The following is a 13,523-nucleotide window of genomic DNA, read 5'->3' on the forward strand; positions in this document are numbered from 1 at the left end:
AAGTCAGAGTGAAGAGAAGCTCTGAATGATGTTCTCTGTTTTTAAAGGCACAACACATACTGGCAGTATTACAGCTCTCATGCTGATGTCTTTCTGCAGGACAGCAACAGGAAAATATTTGACAAACCGCCTGGAGGACACTGTTGCCCCATTTCAGTTAACATTCATGAGCATTAAGTACTTGGATTGCAGAGTTCTTCCTTACAGCTTCAAAACATGTGAGCCTTATAACATTGTTAGTATTTACAACTATGGTAAACAGATATGAATGGGATTTTTCTGCTAATAAGATACAGTTTCTAAAAATCCAACAGCAACCATCTCTTCCCAAAAAAGCAAAGAGCTTGAGGCCTTCACTCCCACTGCAAAATCCATGTATCCTTTTCTTTACAGTAGCTGCTCTTTGTTACAATTACACAATGAGTTCAAAGTCAAGAGGGATAGGAATTTTATTTCCAAACTTCTAAAATATTAATACAAACAATAGGAAGTACACAAAATTAAAAACCTATTTAAAAAGTTGTTCTTGTAAAAGTGCTCTATCAAAAAAGTGAAGGCAAATGACCAAGTACATTTTAGTAAATTCTGTGTATTGCAAACCGTGACAACAATGCATGCAGTTATCTTTGGGTGTTCAGAGATTCTTAGTGTCTGTTTGGTAATTTTAAATACGTCAACAAAATTCCACTGCAGCAGTACTGTTACAAAGTAGAAGAAGGCTTACAGATAAGAAGTATTGCAAGAAACATGATTTAGGAATCAGGCCTCTGCTACATATTGTGTTCAGCAGTTACTAAAATGTGTCATTATGCATTGAGATGCACTTGAAAAAAACCTAAAGTTGGTTACAGGTCTTGCTAATGGAAGCAAAATGTCCTCTGAGGACGTTACTTCAGCTCCAACAGCATTTAGCTTTATACTTTAATTATTCACTTGTAGGTTGTTTTATTTTGGAAAAAAAATCCCCATGAGTAGTTTTTGCTAGTGTTCTGGTGTTATTGTTTATCAAGATGAGAGTAAGTAATTTGATTAAAAATTCACGTTTTTCATTTCTAAAATGTAAACTTCTTAAGTAATATTTGTATAGTTAGCATAGTGTAGTAAAAGTGGTGGTGATTATGAAGTTAAAAAACTTCAAGAACATTATTAAAATATAGTGGAATACAGATTCACAAGAACACAGAAACAGATATCTAGGATGTTGTTTTAGCCACATAAAAGACAGAGACTTTTCTTGTGAAGGAAAGGCAGTTGTTATTCATGTCATGCTTGAAGGCAATTCTCCAATGACCTTCCCTACAAGAAGAAAAAAAAAGGCTTATTAAATGCCATTTTCTTATGCTGATAGATGTAATTTCTCTTTTAAATTGTAACAGAAAAGCTCCTTTGCACTGAGAAAAACCAAATAATGATTTTCCTTTGCTGAATGTTGATATCTTCACAATATCATAAAGTTTTTAACTGGCTTTTTTACTTTGCTCTGAATTTCTTATGATCCTAAGATAACACAAGAATAATAAACTAAATATTTGATCTACCAGCAAAAGTACCAAATGACATCTTGGGCTGAGCAATGCATTTTTAAAAGTATTATAAATTAATCATCAAGTTCTTCTGAGAAAATATTTTGTAATGTATCTGTATGATGTGATGAACTCAGAACATGTAGACACACACACAGACCCCCAGAAAACCAAAAGGTAGAAAGGCTGCTTAAATAACAAAAGAACATATGCAATGGTATTAAGAATTTTATCTTATTTGCATGAAGAATTAATTTGGGTAGCACCCAAAATAAGAAAATCTCCTTTTGCTTCACCCTCTCTAAATTTTTCCAGAAGAGCATCTCATGTTCAATTGTTTCATTTCTTTAGGTTCAATCCTATTTTGTTAAACCTATGTAGCAACAATCAAGGCCTTGCTATTGATGAGGCAAAAACTCCAGTCCAAGCTCAGTAACAGTTGGCAGCAGCAAGGAGAAGATTTTATGAGTACTTTATGTTTTAGCTTAAATTCTGCCCTTTGAGAAAACATCCATTTTTTCTTTAATAGCACTCTCATCAAAAGAACAGACTTCAGTGTTTCTTCCTCTCTCTGTAGATTTTTCAGCTCTTTAGCAGGAACTATTTTTATTCTTTCTTTTAAGGAGGAGTAACCCCTTCTCAATATCCTACTTCCACATTTGTGTGTCAAGCAAAAGAAGTAGATTTTTCAAGTTATGGTGTGGTTCTGCCCAATGCTACTAGCATGCATGGCCTTAATTTCTCCTGCTGCAATCACTGATAACCTTTGTGACAAATGGGAAAGGCCAGACTGGGAATCATGAAACTGGATCCCAAAGGTTTGCAAATGTTGGACAGCCACCCACCCACCTACTCTGCAGGTGTTACAGGGGTACAGGCAATGCAGAGTTCAGGGAGCAGCTCATCCTTTAGATCTGTGCTGAAAAAGGTTACAAAGGATGTGACTACAGATTGCCTCAGCTCCTCTCTGCTTCCACTGGTTTTGGTGCTGTACCAACAGTAAGAACAGGAAAAGCCTAAGGACAGACACAGTGAAATGAACTGCAATATGACATTAAAGACCAAAATGTATTTTAACATAATTCTTACTTAGGCTGTGAGCTAGTCATCAGAACATATAAAATTGCCACAGCTTTGTCTTACTTCTCCAAGCTGGGTAAGTGACTGTCTACTGTCCACCTATGTCAAACACACACAAGCTGTGTGTCTTAGACAATTCTAATTACTTTGGATGCTGCTAATTACCTTATTGCTGCACAAACACAGAAACACAACTATCCCAACAAAAAAAAAAAACAATTCATAAAGAAAACACCTCTAGAAAGATCTGTAGAAAAGAGACATGCTTCCACTGCACCACCTAAAAAACCCAGAAAACCATTTGCAGAGGCAGCAGAGAAATGATGAACACCCAAGCAAGAACTCAATACTTAAAGAAGTATCACCATGTGTCTTTGTCTCTCCAAGGGTTTGAGTTTCAAATTAGAGTGGTTGTCATAGCATCTTTATTACCTGATTTCAGAGCAGAGCACAGGATCGGGGTTCACGAAAGGGATTGCTCCCTGCAGGAACCCCAACAAGCAACGCATCTTTGCAGGCATTTTGCATACAATACTGCTGGAGTTCTGCAGCTGCCTGAGAGACCTGAAAAGGAAAAAAATCCAGAGAGGAAACTAATTCATTCACATGCATCTATTAAGCATTTCCTCTTGAAGAGCTATTGTCAAACAGAGCTGGAGTGCAGCCAAGTCACCTCTCAGATTCTAGAACATCAAGTAAATCAGCACAGAAGCACAATTTACAAAGCTCTCATGAAGCACACATGAAATGCTACACCAGTGATAAGCCAGAAGAGTGTAGAGGACTGAGGTGCCAGTGTGATGCAATTTCTCCCCATTAAAATGCTCAGAGCCCTGACAATTTTACAATCTGTGGTGTTTGGAGGTTTATATTTGAACTCATATCCTCTGATAATTTATTAAAAGTATTTTCATTCCAAAGTTCTAAACAACACAGAGTATAACAAGGAGTGAAAGCAAAAAGATGAGGATGAAAAGCTTTTGAAGTCCAAATTGTTGTCTTCCCCCAGCAGTGAAGTCAGAACTTCAAATCCACACTCTGGCCCCCTAGAAGGAGAGTCCAGAGCTGCAGAACAAACCCAAGATCCCAAAGGCAAAATGACCTCAGCAGTGAACTCCCCTGCTCTCCTCGCGGCTGGCAAGTCAGTCATGTGCCTACATTTTTGAAGGAAAATGTTGAGGAATTTCCAGTTTCTCAGACACACATCAGGAACAGCTGCAGAGAACTGTACAAAACCCATGCTGTCTGATAAATATTTTATAAAAGGAAATACTAAATATATTGATGGAACTGTAAGTTCCCCTCTGACCTCGCCTCTGCCTTTGTTACAGGACTCCTGAAATACTGACTTTTCTTCCTACACCACTCTTCAGTGTTGCCAAAGCAATAACCAGAAGGACCATCCACATTTCCCAGCCTCCTGTCTAAAGGAACCATCCCAGAGCACCAGTGGAATTTTGGTTCTTGGCCATCCCATCTAACAGCATCTGGAAACACATGGGAAGTCTGGCCGAGCACACACTTTTGTTTGCTATTTTGCTGCTCTCCTGTTCACTCCCGTCTTCCAATTCTTCCCCAGGCTCTCCTCCAGGATGCTCATCCTAGTAACTGCCTGAATTTAGCCAGGAGCTGATGCCACTTCAGGGAGTTATCAGAAGTTTTTTTTTTTCCCTCAGCCTCCCAAGTTCTCTTGAACAGAGTACAGGGAGAAGTGTCTGCAGCAAGGATTTCTGCTAAGTCAGCAGGCTTTGTCACTCCTTCCTTACCTGAGGAAAAGCCCTTTCTGGAGGCTGCAGAGGTCTCCCGCCCTGCCCAGCCCCTTGGACCACCTGCAGCATTAGCACCCTTGCCTCAACCCCAGCACCTGCCCCTTGTGGTGCCCCACTGTGCCCCACGGGGCCATCAGGCAGAGATCCCAAAAGCCAACACTGGCCAGGCCAAGGCCATGGGGAGCTTTTCCTTTGAGAGTTAGCAGTGCCTACAGCATCTCCGTGCACTTTGCTGCCAAACCCTTCAACACAGACTGAGCTACATATGTCCTGGTATATCCTCAGAAGATGCAAACCTACTCTTAGTCCTACCTATGCCCCATAACATTCTTCTTTTTCTCCTGCTCACACAGAAAATTTCTGCAGTATTTCATCACATGACAAACACACTCCCTTCAGCAGCCTCCACTTGCAAGATGTGTATGGGTACTTCTTCCTACTCAGTTTCCTCTTTCTGAAAATATTGTTCCTGTCTGCTTTTTTAGCCAGCAGGGTAAACAAAATCACCATTGGAACTTGGCAGTATGGAATGTATTTTTAAAAATCCTTTCATAACCAGTTTCCGTCTGGAAACACATTGTCTATTCAAAGTAGCTGAAACAATGTTTTCTCCCATTTCAGTGCTTGCAAAAACTGTACCAAGTGGTTTTTATCAGCTGAATATTTTGTACAGTATGTGTAGAAACTCAGATGATACAATTTATATGACACATTTTCATCATGTGTCATTTCAAAGCCATGAACAGGCTCCTAGAACAGCAGACATAGAAAGAGGTCTGTGCACAGTGCTGCAAGAAAGATGAGTCTAAGGTCCATCAAGGACAAGCCTACCCGGATTACAAGAGCAAACTCATAAAAAAAATAGGCAGCCTTGAGAAGTCCAGCTCCAGAATATGTTATTGCCACAAAGTAACACCTGCAAACTACAAACTATGTATTTTATAGCCACTTCCCACCCACAAAAAAATAGTGGGGAGGAGTATATGAGTATTTTGAGTTTATGACTCAAAATGAGCAGGAACAGAGATCCAGGCACCAACAATAACTGATGGGAAACCGTTTCAGTGTTTGGCAATACTCCTCTTTCCACAAGAGTGTACATTTCTACTCTGAAACATGTTGTTTCTCACATATTCCCACACCTTACTGTGGTGATAAGCACAGCACTTTTTAGTGAATCAAGCATCTGCTGATTCTGTTTTGCTACTAAAATGTAGTAACAAAACCAAATTGATTAGAATGATATCCAAAAGGCAGAGTGGTTTTACCTCGCAACAAGCACTTCAAATTTCCACCAGCCCAGGTCAGGAATAGTAGGAACAACTATTATGAATTATTTTTAAATCAATTAGCTAAGTTCCTGCAGCTCAATGTGTTGGCACTGCCATCAGACTGAGGAAGCTAGTCTTTTGTGACTGGCCAGAGAAAAATGGCGAATGCAAGCAGAGAGACGAGAAAAGTGCAGGATATCAATTAATTTGACCTCCATCACTTCATAGACTATGTTGGATTTTGTGCGTGGTGATGAACCCCCCACATCTGCTGGAAACCAAGAGCTGTCTCGGTCAGGTCACCAAACCTGAGGAGCTGGCAGACGACAGGACCGCCTCATCGTGCTGCCTTTGTCTGGAAATGTGCAAGCAGGAGAAGATTCATGCATGCGTAGCAAATCGCCTGCCTTTCCCCAGTGTGCCAGCGGGTACCACCCCGCACCGCCTCCCCCTGCAGATCCGAAGCAGGGGAGAGTCGGGCTGCGAGGAACTACTCTCGGTTATCTGTTTGCTGGTGCAGAACTAACGAGGAGCTGCTGTATTATTTATCACGGCTCCTTCCACCAGGGAACGGCACTGGCTCCATCACTGCCGTGCGGCCGGGGCTCGCAGCCCGCCGCGCACACCTCGCCCCCCTCGCCCCCTCCCTTGCCCGGGCGGGCGGCGCCCACCAGTGCGGAGGGAAAGGCAGGAGCGGCTCCTCTCTCCCGGCCCGCCGCGGGGGTCGCGGCACCCCGCGCCCCAGCCCGGCCCCGGCTCACCTTGATCCGCTCCACGGCCGCCTCCAGCTTCAGCTGCTCCACCAGCCGCTGCATGGTGCTCAGGCTGCCGCCCGACGACATACCGGAGCTGCGGGGAACACGGAGGGGATGCAGCGGGCACGCAGCGCGATTCCGGCGGGCTCGGCTCGGCTCGGCTCCCTCCGCCCCGGGGAGGGGCCGGGGCCGGGGCCGCTCCGCCCGCAGCCCCCGCGGACCGCCCCGGCTCTCGGCCGGACCCCGCTGCTCGCTGCCGCCTGCAGCCCCTTGCGGCGGCCCTCGGTGCGGGCTGGGGCTGCTTTGGGGGCCGGAAACCTGCTGGTTACAGCACGGCCGAAAAAAATGAAGGGGAAGAAAAGGAAACAAAAAATAAAGTGGGACGGGGGGAAGGAGAGGAGAAGAAAAAAAAGAGGGGGAAGTGGGAGGAAAAACAGGGAGGTAGAATAAGAGGAAAAAAAGAAAAGACGAAAAAGAGGGAAAACAGGGAAAAGGAGAGAAAAGGGAAAAATGGAGGGGAAAGGCAGAAAAGAAGTGGGGGAAAAACAGGGAGAAGCAGAGGAGAAAGGGAATTCACAGAGTCATAGAATAGTTTCGATCGGAAGGGACTTTAAATATGGTCTAGTTCTAACCCCGCTACTTTGGGGAAGGATGCCACCCACTACATCAGGTTACTCAGAGCCCTACCAAACTTAGTCTTGAACACTGACAGAGATGGAGTTCTAAACATGTCTTCTGCCCACAGGCAGCTGTGAGGTTCCAACTGCCTGGCAGCTGCTGCCAGTGTTGCTGCATCTCTCCACCCAGAGCTGTTCACCACCATTTCAGCAGTGGCCTCTCACATAAATAAGTCCTCTCACTTTTGGCAGGGGTTTGACAGCTGTTATTTTGCTGGCTTGTTTGAAAGTTGTTGGAATTAAGCTTACAGCCTAAAATGGTTGTTCTGAACATAAGACAGGACAATGAGGATATCAGGCCCAGCCAGAATGGGTTTCTGGAAGACAGGTCCTGCCAGACCAACCAAATATCCTTCTATAGCAAGGTGTCACCACTAGAGAATGAGGGAAAGGCTGTGCATGTTGTCTACCTAGACTTCAGCAAGGCCTTTGACACCATCTCCCACAGCATTCTCCTGGAGAAACTGTCAGCTCACGGTGTTTATGAGTGAACTCTTTGCTGGGTAAGAACTGGCTGGATGGCTGGGACCAGAAAGTTGTGGTGAATGGAGTTAAATGCAGCAGGCAGCTGGTCACTAGTGGTGTTCTCCAGGGGTCAGTATTTGGGCCAGCCCTGTTTTATGTCTTCATCACCTATCCAGATGGATGAGAGGATAAAGTCCACAGCCAGCAAGTTCACAGATGACAACAAGTTGGATGGGAGTGTTGACCTATAGGGCAGGAAGGCTCTTCAGAGGGATCAGGACAGCGTGGATCGATGGACTGAGGCCAATTGAGTGAGGTTCCACAAGACCAAGTGCTGAGTGGTGCCTTTGGGTCACAACACCCCAGGCAGTGCTGCAGGCTGGAATTGAGTGGCTGAAAAGCTGCCTGTCAGAAAAGGATGTGGGAGTGCTGATCAAGAGCAGCTGAACATTGCCCAGCATGTGCCCAGGTGGCCAGGAAGGACAATAAATCCTGGTCCATATCAGCAGTAATGTGGCCAGCAGGACCAGGGCAGTGATTGTCCCTCTGTACTCAGCAATGGTGAGGCCATGCCTCATGTCATGTGCCCAGTTCTGGGCCCCTCACAACAAGAAAAACATTGGGGTGCTGTTATTGCCAAATTTTTGGGACTCTGACATTTTAGGAACACAGACAAACGTTTAGGTCCAGAAAGGAGATATTGCTTGTAGTACAGAGGGTGCAAGGTGGAAGTTTTCCTACAAATCAAGTACACCAAGGAGTGAAAACAAAGAGAATTTATACACAAAATTTTACATAAACCTGCCTATCCAATACCTAGTTACCACCTACCTCATGCATAGTCATTTAGTTTGCACAGCCTTATGACTTGTCATCATAGCAACATGGGCTTCTTCTGGGGTCTCTCGTGGTCATTCTTGGTCATTTGGGGAGGTGTCCTCTACAAAGTTTCAAGCAAAGTTCATCTCAGGTCCAGCAGAACAATGGTCTTAATGGTCTTTTCCAACTTTAATGATTCTATAATTCTGTAGGGACAACCAGGTATGCACATGCTTGTGCCTCAGTCAGAGCCTCAGCCTCAGTCATGGAAAAGACACACTGAATCTTCTCCAAGATCCTAATACTTTGCAACCCTTTTCCCCATAATGATCTCACCACTACCCAGTACCAGCAATACTTGTTCATGTAGACATTTCTCTCTCAAGTCGATTCAACCTACACTGGCTGTTCTAGGCCTACTATTGTAACTCTCAGCAGTCTCTGAAAATTTATGCCCAGAAAACTGACATAATTTAGAACTACCATAATAATCTAGAAATGTGTAGTATCCTCTGCTAATGAGGTGTCACTGCACTGCTGGCAGCTGTCTAAAGACACCTGAGATTTTCCGTCCTTTGTCACAGGAATGTGACTGGAGTGTTTCTGCCCAGCAAATTTTTGCTGCATTCTATGAATTTATGTCTGCATCTGATTATTTTCAAAGGGGTGACATGTCCAGAGAAGACAAAACTCCAAAGTGAACTCAGTAAAATGGTTCATTTCCAGCAGATTGTATGATATATCTGACCTCTCCAGAGACTTGATATCCAGCCAGAAGTGCTACAGAGACAAAACACCATTGCCACTGAAAGATACAGCTCTGTCCTCTGCCAGGACTGTACCTCCATTGCATTGATTTCCACTGTACTATCAGGTCATGAAATTAATCTTGATTGCAAGGAAGGTAGACATCAAGGGAAAACAGATCCGTGTTTTGGCTTCATATTTGCATAACCCAAATATTTTGCTTGGAAAAGGACAGAGCAAAATGAGGCACAAAGGCAAGAGCAGCACAGCTGTTAGCCTGTGAAACTGCACACACAGGTTTAGATCTTCCTGAATACAATTGCCTTGTACATTTCCAGATGTAACTGTCTTTTCTAATAATCAGCACCACTGTATTTGTGCTTAGCTTCATTCTCTGTTTCTACCACAGCAACTTATTCTTCCCTCTTCCACTCTTGCAGGAGACTAATTGTGTTTTGGAGGATGAAGCAGCAGTACACCAAAGCTGGGGTCTCTCACTTCATATGCATCTTTGCAGTGTCCCTAAGATTGCTTCATAAAAGCAAGCATAGCTTTTTCTACATATCTTCTTCAACAATTTTTAGAGTTTAACTGATAATTAGATGCAAAATTAATTAAGTTCATTGCTTCTCTGCATTCAGCAGAGATTAAGGAACAATCCAGCAGTTCCTCTTCAATTTTACTACTGTGTACAGAGATTCAGCACAATATTTCTATCATGCTATTTTGGTTTCAGCTGTGATAGAGTTAATTTCTTCTCAGCAGCAGTTACAGTCTTGTGTTTTGGATGAGAATGGTGTTGATAACATACTGATGTTTTGGTTTGTGCTAAGTCCTGTTTGGATTTTTTATTCCCTCCTTTCCTCATGCTCTCCCAAACCGGGAGGGAGCATAGCAGGGACAGGTGACCATAATTGACCAAAGGGATATTCCACACCATAGAATGTCCTGCCCAGTACCTGAACTGGGGGGAGTCACCAGTCTGGGTTTGAGAAGGGGAGTCTGGCATCAGCCAGCAAGTGGTGAGCAATTGCATTGTGCATCACTTGCTTTTTTCCCTTTTTGTTATCGTTATATTATTTTACTTTATTTTTAATTATCAAATTGTTCTTATTTCAACATACAAATTTTAATTCAGCTCTCCTTCCCACCTCTCCAAACTGTCCAGCTTTTGGGCAGACCTCTGGGTATGGTTCTCAGTTATTTATTTGACCTTAAAGAGGACTCGAACCATTTGCAACAACATGCTGGCTCCCAATAAGAAGACCAATTGGGTTTCAAAATAGTCAAAGGATATTTGAAATCTTAAAAATTCTTGATTACTGTAATCAGCCTGGAGGGCAAGGAAGGAAAAAAAGAGAGGGACAAAACAATAGGAAGATGTTTCCCCCATAGGTTGTTCCTCTGAGGCAAAAAATTACTAAGATTATTAATTGTTCACAGTAAAGAACTCCCAAACCACAGAGGTGACTGCAATGCTGAGTACATATACCTGACTGGTGTCCTGGCCAGCAATACCGTGTTATCATAGTCCCACCCTACAAAATACACCACAGAGAACAAGTACTGCAAGTAAAGTATCACTAGTACAATACAGACAAAATGTCACAAATATGAGAGCGAGTAAGTCCACATTGTAGCTAGCAACTGTTAAAGTACTACAATGAATATTTATAACAATTTTCTTTTAACACACTTTCAGACCTGCCCTTATATCAGCCTTTTGGGTCCATGATCAGGTGCCAAAAAGACTGTTGTGCTTTAAGGCCAGATGGAAATCAAGCACAAAGCAACCACTTGATCAACTCCACCCCCTCTCTCTACCTCCAATCCAGTGTAATGGGGAGAATGATCAGAGTAAAATTCATACGTTGTGATAAGAACAGTTTAATAATTGAAAATACAATAAAATACAAAAATAAAAAAAAATAAAAATAAAAAATTGAAGAAGAAGAAGAAGAAGAAGAAGAAGAAGAAGAAGAAGAAGAAGAAGAAGAAGAAGAAGAAGAAGAAAAGAAGAAGAAAAAGAAAAAAACAAACAAACAAGTGATCTACAACGCAATTGCTCACCACCTGCTGACTGATATCAGACTCCTCCCCAAGCCCAGAGGAGCAGCCATTTCAGGTAACTCTCCCCACTTTATATACCAGGCTTTATGTTCTCTGCTGTGGAATATCCATTTGACCATTTCAGGTCACTTGTCCCAGATATGCTCCCTCCCAGTGTGGTTTTTTGTTCTGGCAGAGCATGAGATATGGGAGGGGGAAAAAGTCCTTGGCTTTGGATAAGCACAATTTAGCAAAAAGCAAAACATCACTGTGTTATCAACACCATTTTCATTCTCAATACAAAACACAGCAGTGTAACAGCTACTGGGAAGAAATTTACTCTGCCCTAGCTGTTACCTGAACAGCTGAATAGTTTGGAGTGACAGGATGTGTGGGGTTTTTTGAGAAAGTATGTAGGGCAGTGGGCAACTTCAAGATGTTTGCACCTTACACCTGAGCAAGTACAGAATCCAGAAACTAGTAAACTACTCTTTAGAAGTGTGCTGTCACCCTGGCAGCCCAAAGAGCACCCAAATTACGGCAACATATTGTGGTGGCCCAGGCTTATTGAGCCATGGTCAACACTGCACCGTAGTCTCAGGGGGAAAAGAAGATCTCTATCAGTGAGATGAAAACAGACCATGCAGCTGGTCCAGCCACTGTGAGACACTGCAGCTGCTCCAACCCCAGCAACAGGAACTGCCACTGAAACCTCTGAAACAGAATCTACAGGTACCAATGTCAGTCACCCCTGTACAAAAGTGGAAGAATTGTACATGAAAGTCATCCTTTAAAAAACCTTTAGCAAAAACAAGGAGGACAGGAAGAATAAAGAGGACAAAGAAGCAGCAATGTCACAAGGGTGAATTACAGAGCCTTCATCAAGGCTGTCACAGGAACTGGAAGAGGAGACAGAAGAGACAGCCACAACTTGATCCCTTTCCCTGAGTGAGCTGCGGGAGATATGAGAATATTCAGTCATTATCCAGGTGCCTGTATAATCACCTGGCTGCTCCAGTGCTGGGACAACAGAACCAACAGTGTGGCTTTAAGAGAGTAAGGAAAGCAGGGAGCTGGGACCATTTGCTGAGAAACGGGGCATTGACAAAGCAATGGGAAAAAAGACACAAGTCCTTTGTCTGTGGACATGACTCTTATCAAGTGTGAGGACAAGGTATCCCTATAAAGAAGATATTCCATGAAACTTAAGCAAATGGGCTGCAATAGATAAAGGTATTAAATACCTGAGGGAATTTATCATATGAAAAGTGATATATTTTGACACGGATGATGTGCAGCTCACCCAAGTCCAGATGATGTCTTATGTCCACAGTTCATGGTGGGAATTTCTACAGAATGCACCAACAGCACATGCCAACCCCCTTGTCAACAATAGTTTGGAAAGATGATGTACAACCAACAGTGGGTGATTTTCCACATCCAGGATTACAAAAACAGTATTCCTTCCCCCATCACTGTAGGCGTGGAAAAGCTATCAGATAAACTGGTAGATAAGCTGACTCAGGATTTTCAGTATTTCAGAGGGGATATGTCCTGCTCCTCACCCCTAGGGGCCCCTATTTCTAAGACTGACAGCAGGTGTCCTCTTGCTCAAGAAAGAGGATATGAAAGGTACACACCTCAGGGTACTCCATGGTTTTATCAGCAGGACAATGGAGACGATATGAGGAAGTGGGATGAACAATCCACCTTGATCCTAGATGAACAGGTGCAGGAATTGAAGGAGAAAACAAGCACACTGCAATTTTTTTCTAGAGAGGTTGCTGCTCCAGTCTCCAGCAGACAGTTTTCCAGGCAGAATGAAGGTCTGGTCGTACTACTGGCCCTGTGGAGAGAAGTTCTAGTCCATTTCTACAAGATGTTAGTGGGGAACTTTCAGATCAGTATTAGAGGGGCCCTGCCTCTCAGCCAGGTGGAGGAGAGGGATGACTGGGTTTACTGGACTGTGTGGATTTAATGGCCTGGCACAGCAGCCCCACAGGATGAAAGGCTTTGCTAGATACTGGTGCACATTGTACCCTAATAACATCAAGCTATACAGGGACAGAATCCAGTTGTATCTCTGGAGTGACAGCTAACTCTGTTGGCGGCTAAGATTTGTCCAACTGGGAATTAGAGGCAAAAGCACCCTAGTGTACCTGGACCAGAGGGTCCATGCATCCTTGGCAGGGACTGTGCCAGGAGATGGTATTTCAGAGATCCAAGAGGGTATTGGTGGGCTTTTGGTATAACTTCTCCAGAGACAGAGGAAATAAACAGTGGTCTACCTTGCCTGGTCTCTGAGAGGACTCTCCTGTGGTGGGGGTGCTGAAGAACAGCAGGTGCCGGCCACCACACAATGGTGCAT

At 43.5% G+C, this 13,523-nt stretch overlaps 1 protein-coding gene across 1 annotated transcript; it reads right to left on the reverse strand.

The window, feature by feature from the left end:
• Nucleotides 1–431: 431 nt before the first annotated feature.
• Nucleotides 432–6,553, reverse strand: GNG10 (G protein subunit gamma 10). Its single transcript, XM_058823475.1, has 3 exons — nucleotides 6,405–6,553; nucleotides 3,036–3,167; nucleotides 432–1,296 (listed from the first exon to the last, which is right to left on the reverse strand). The coding sequence occupies exons 1-2, from the start codon at nucleotides 6,483–6,485 to the stop codon at nucleotides 3,042–3,044; spliced, it is 207 nt and encodes a 68-aa protein (XP_058679458.1). The 5' UTR covers nucleotides 6,486–6,553; the 3' UTR covers nucleotides 432–1,296; nucleotides 3,036–3,041.
• Nucleotides 6,554–13,523: the final 6,970 nt, after the last annotated feature.

Source organism: Ammospiza caudacuta, chromosome Z (genome assembly GCF_027887145.1).
Source record: "Ammospiza caudacuta isolate bAmmCau1 chromosome Z, bAmmCau1.pri, whole genome shotgun sequence".
Taxonomy (NCBI): domain Eukaryota; kingdom Metazoa; phylum Chordata; class Aves; order Passeriformes; family Passerellidae; genus Ammospiza; species Ammospiza caudacuta.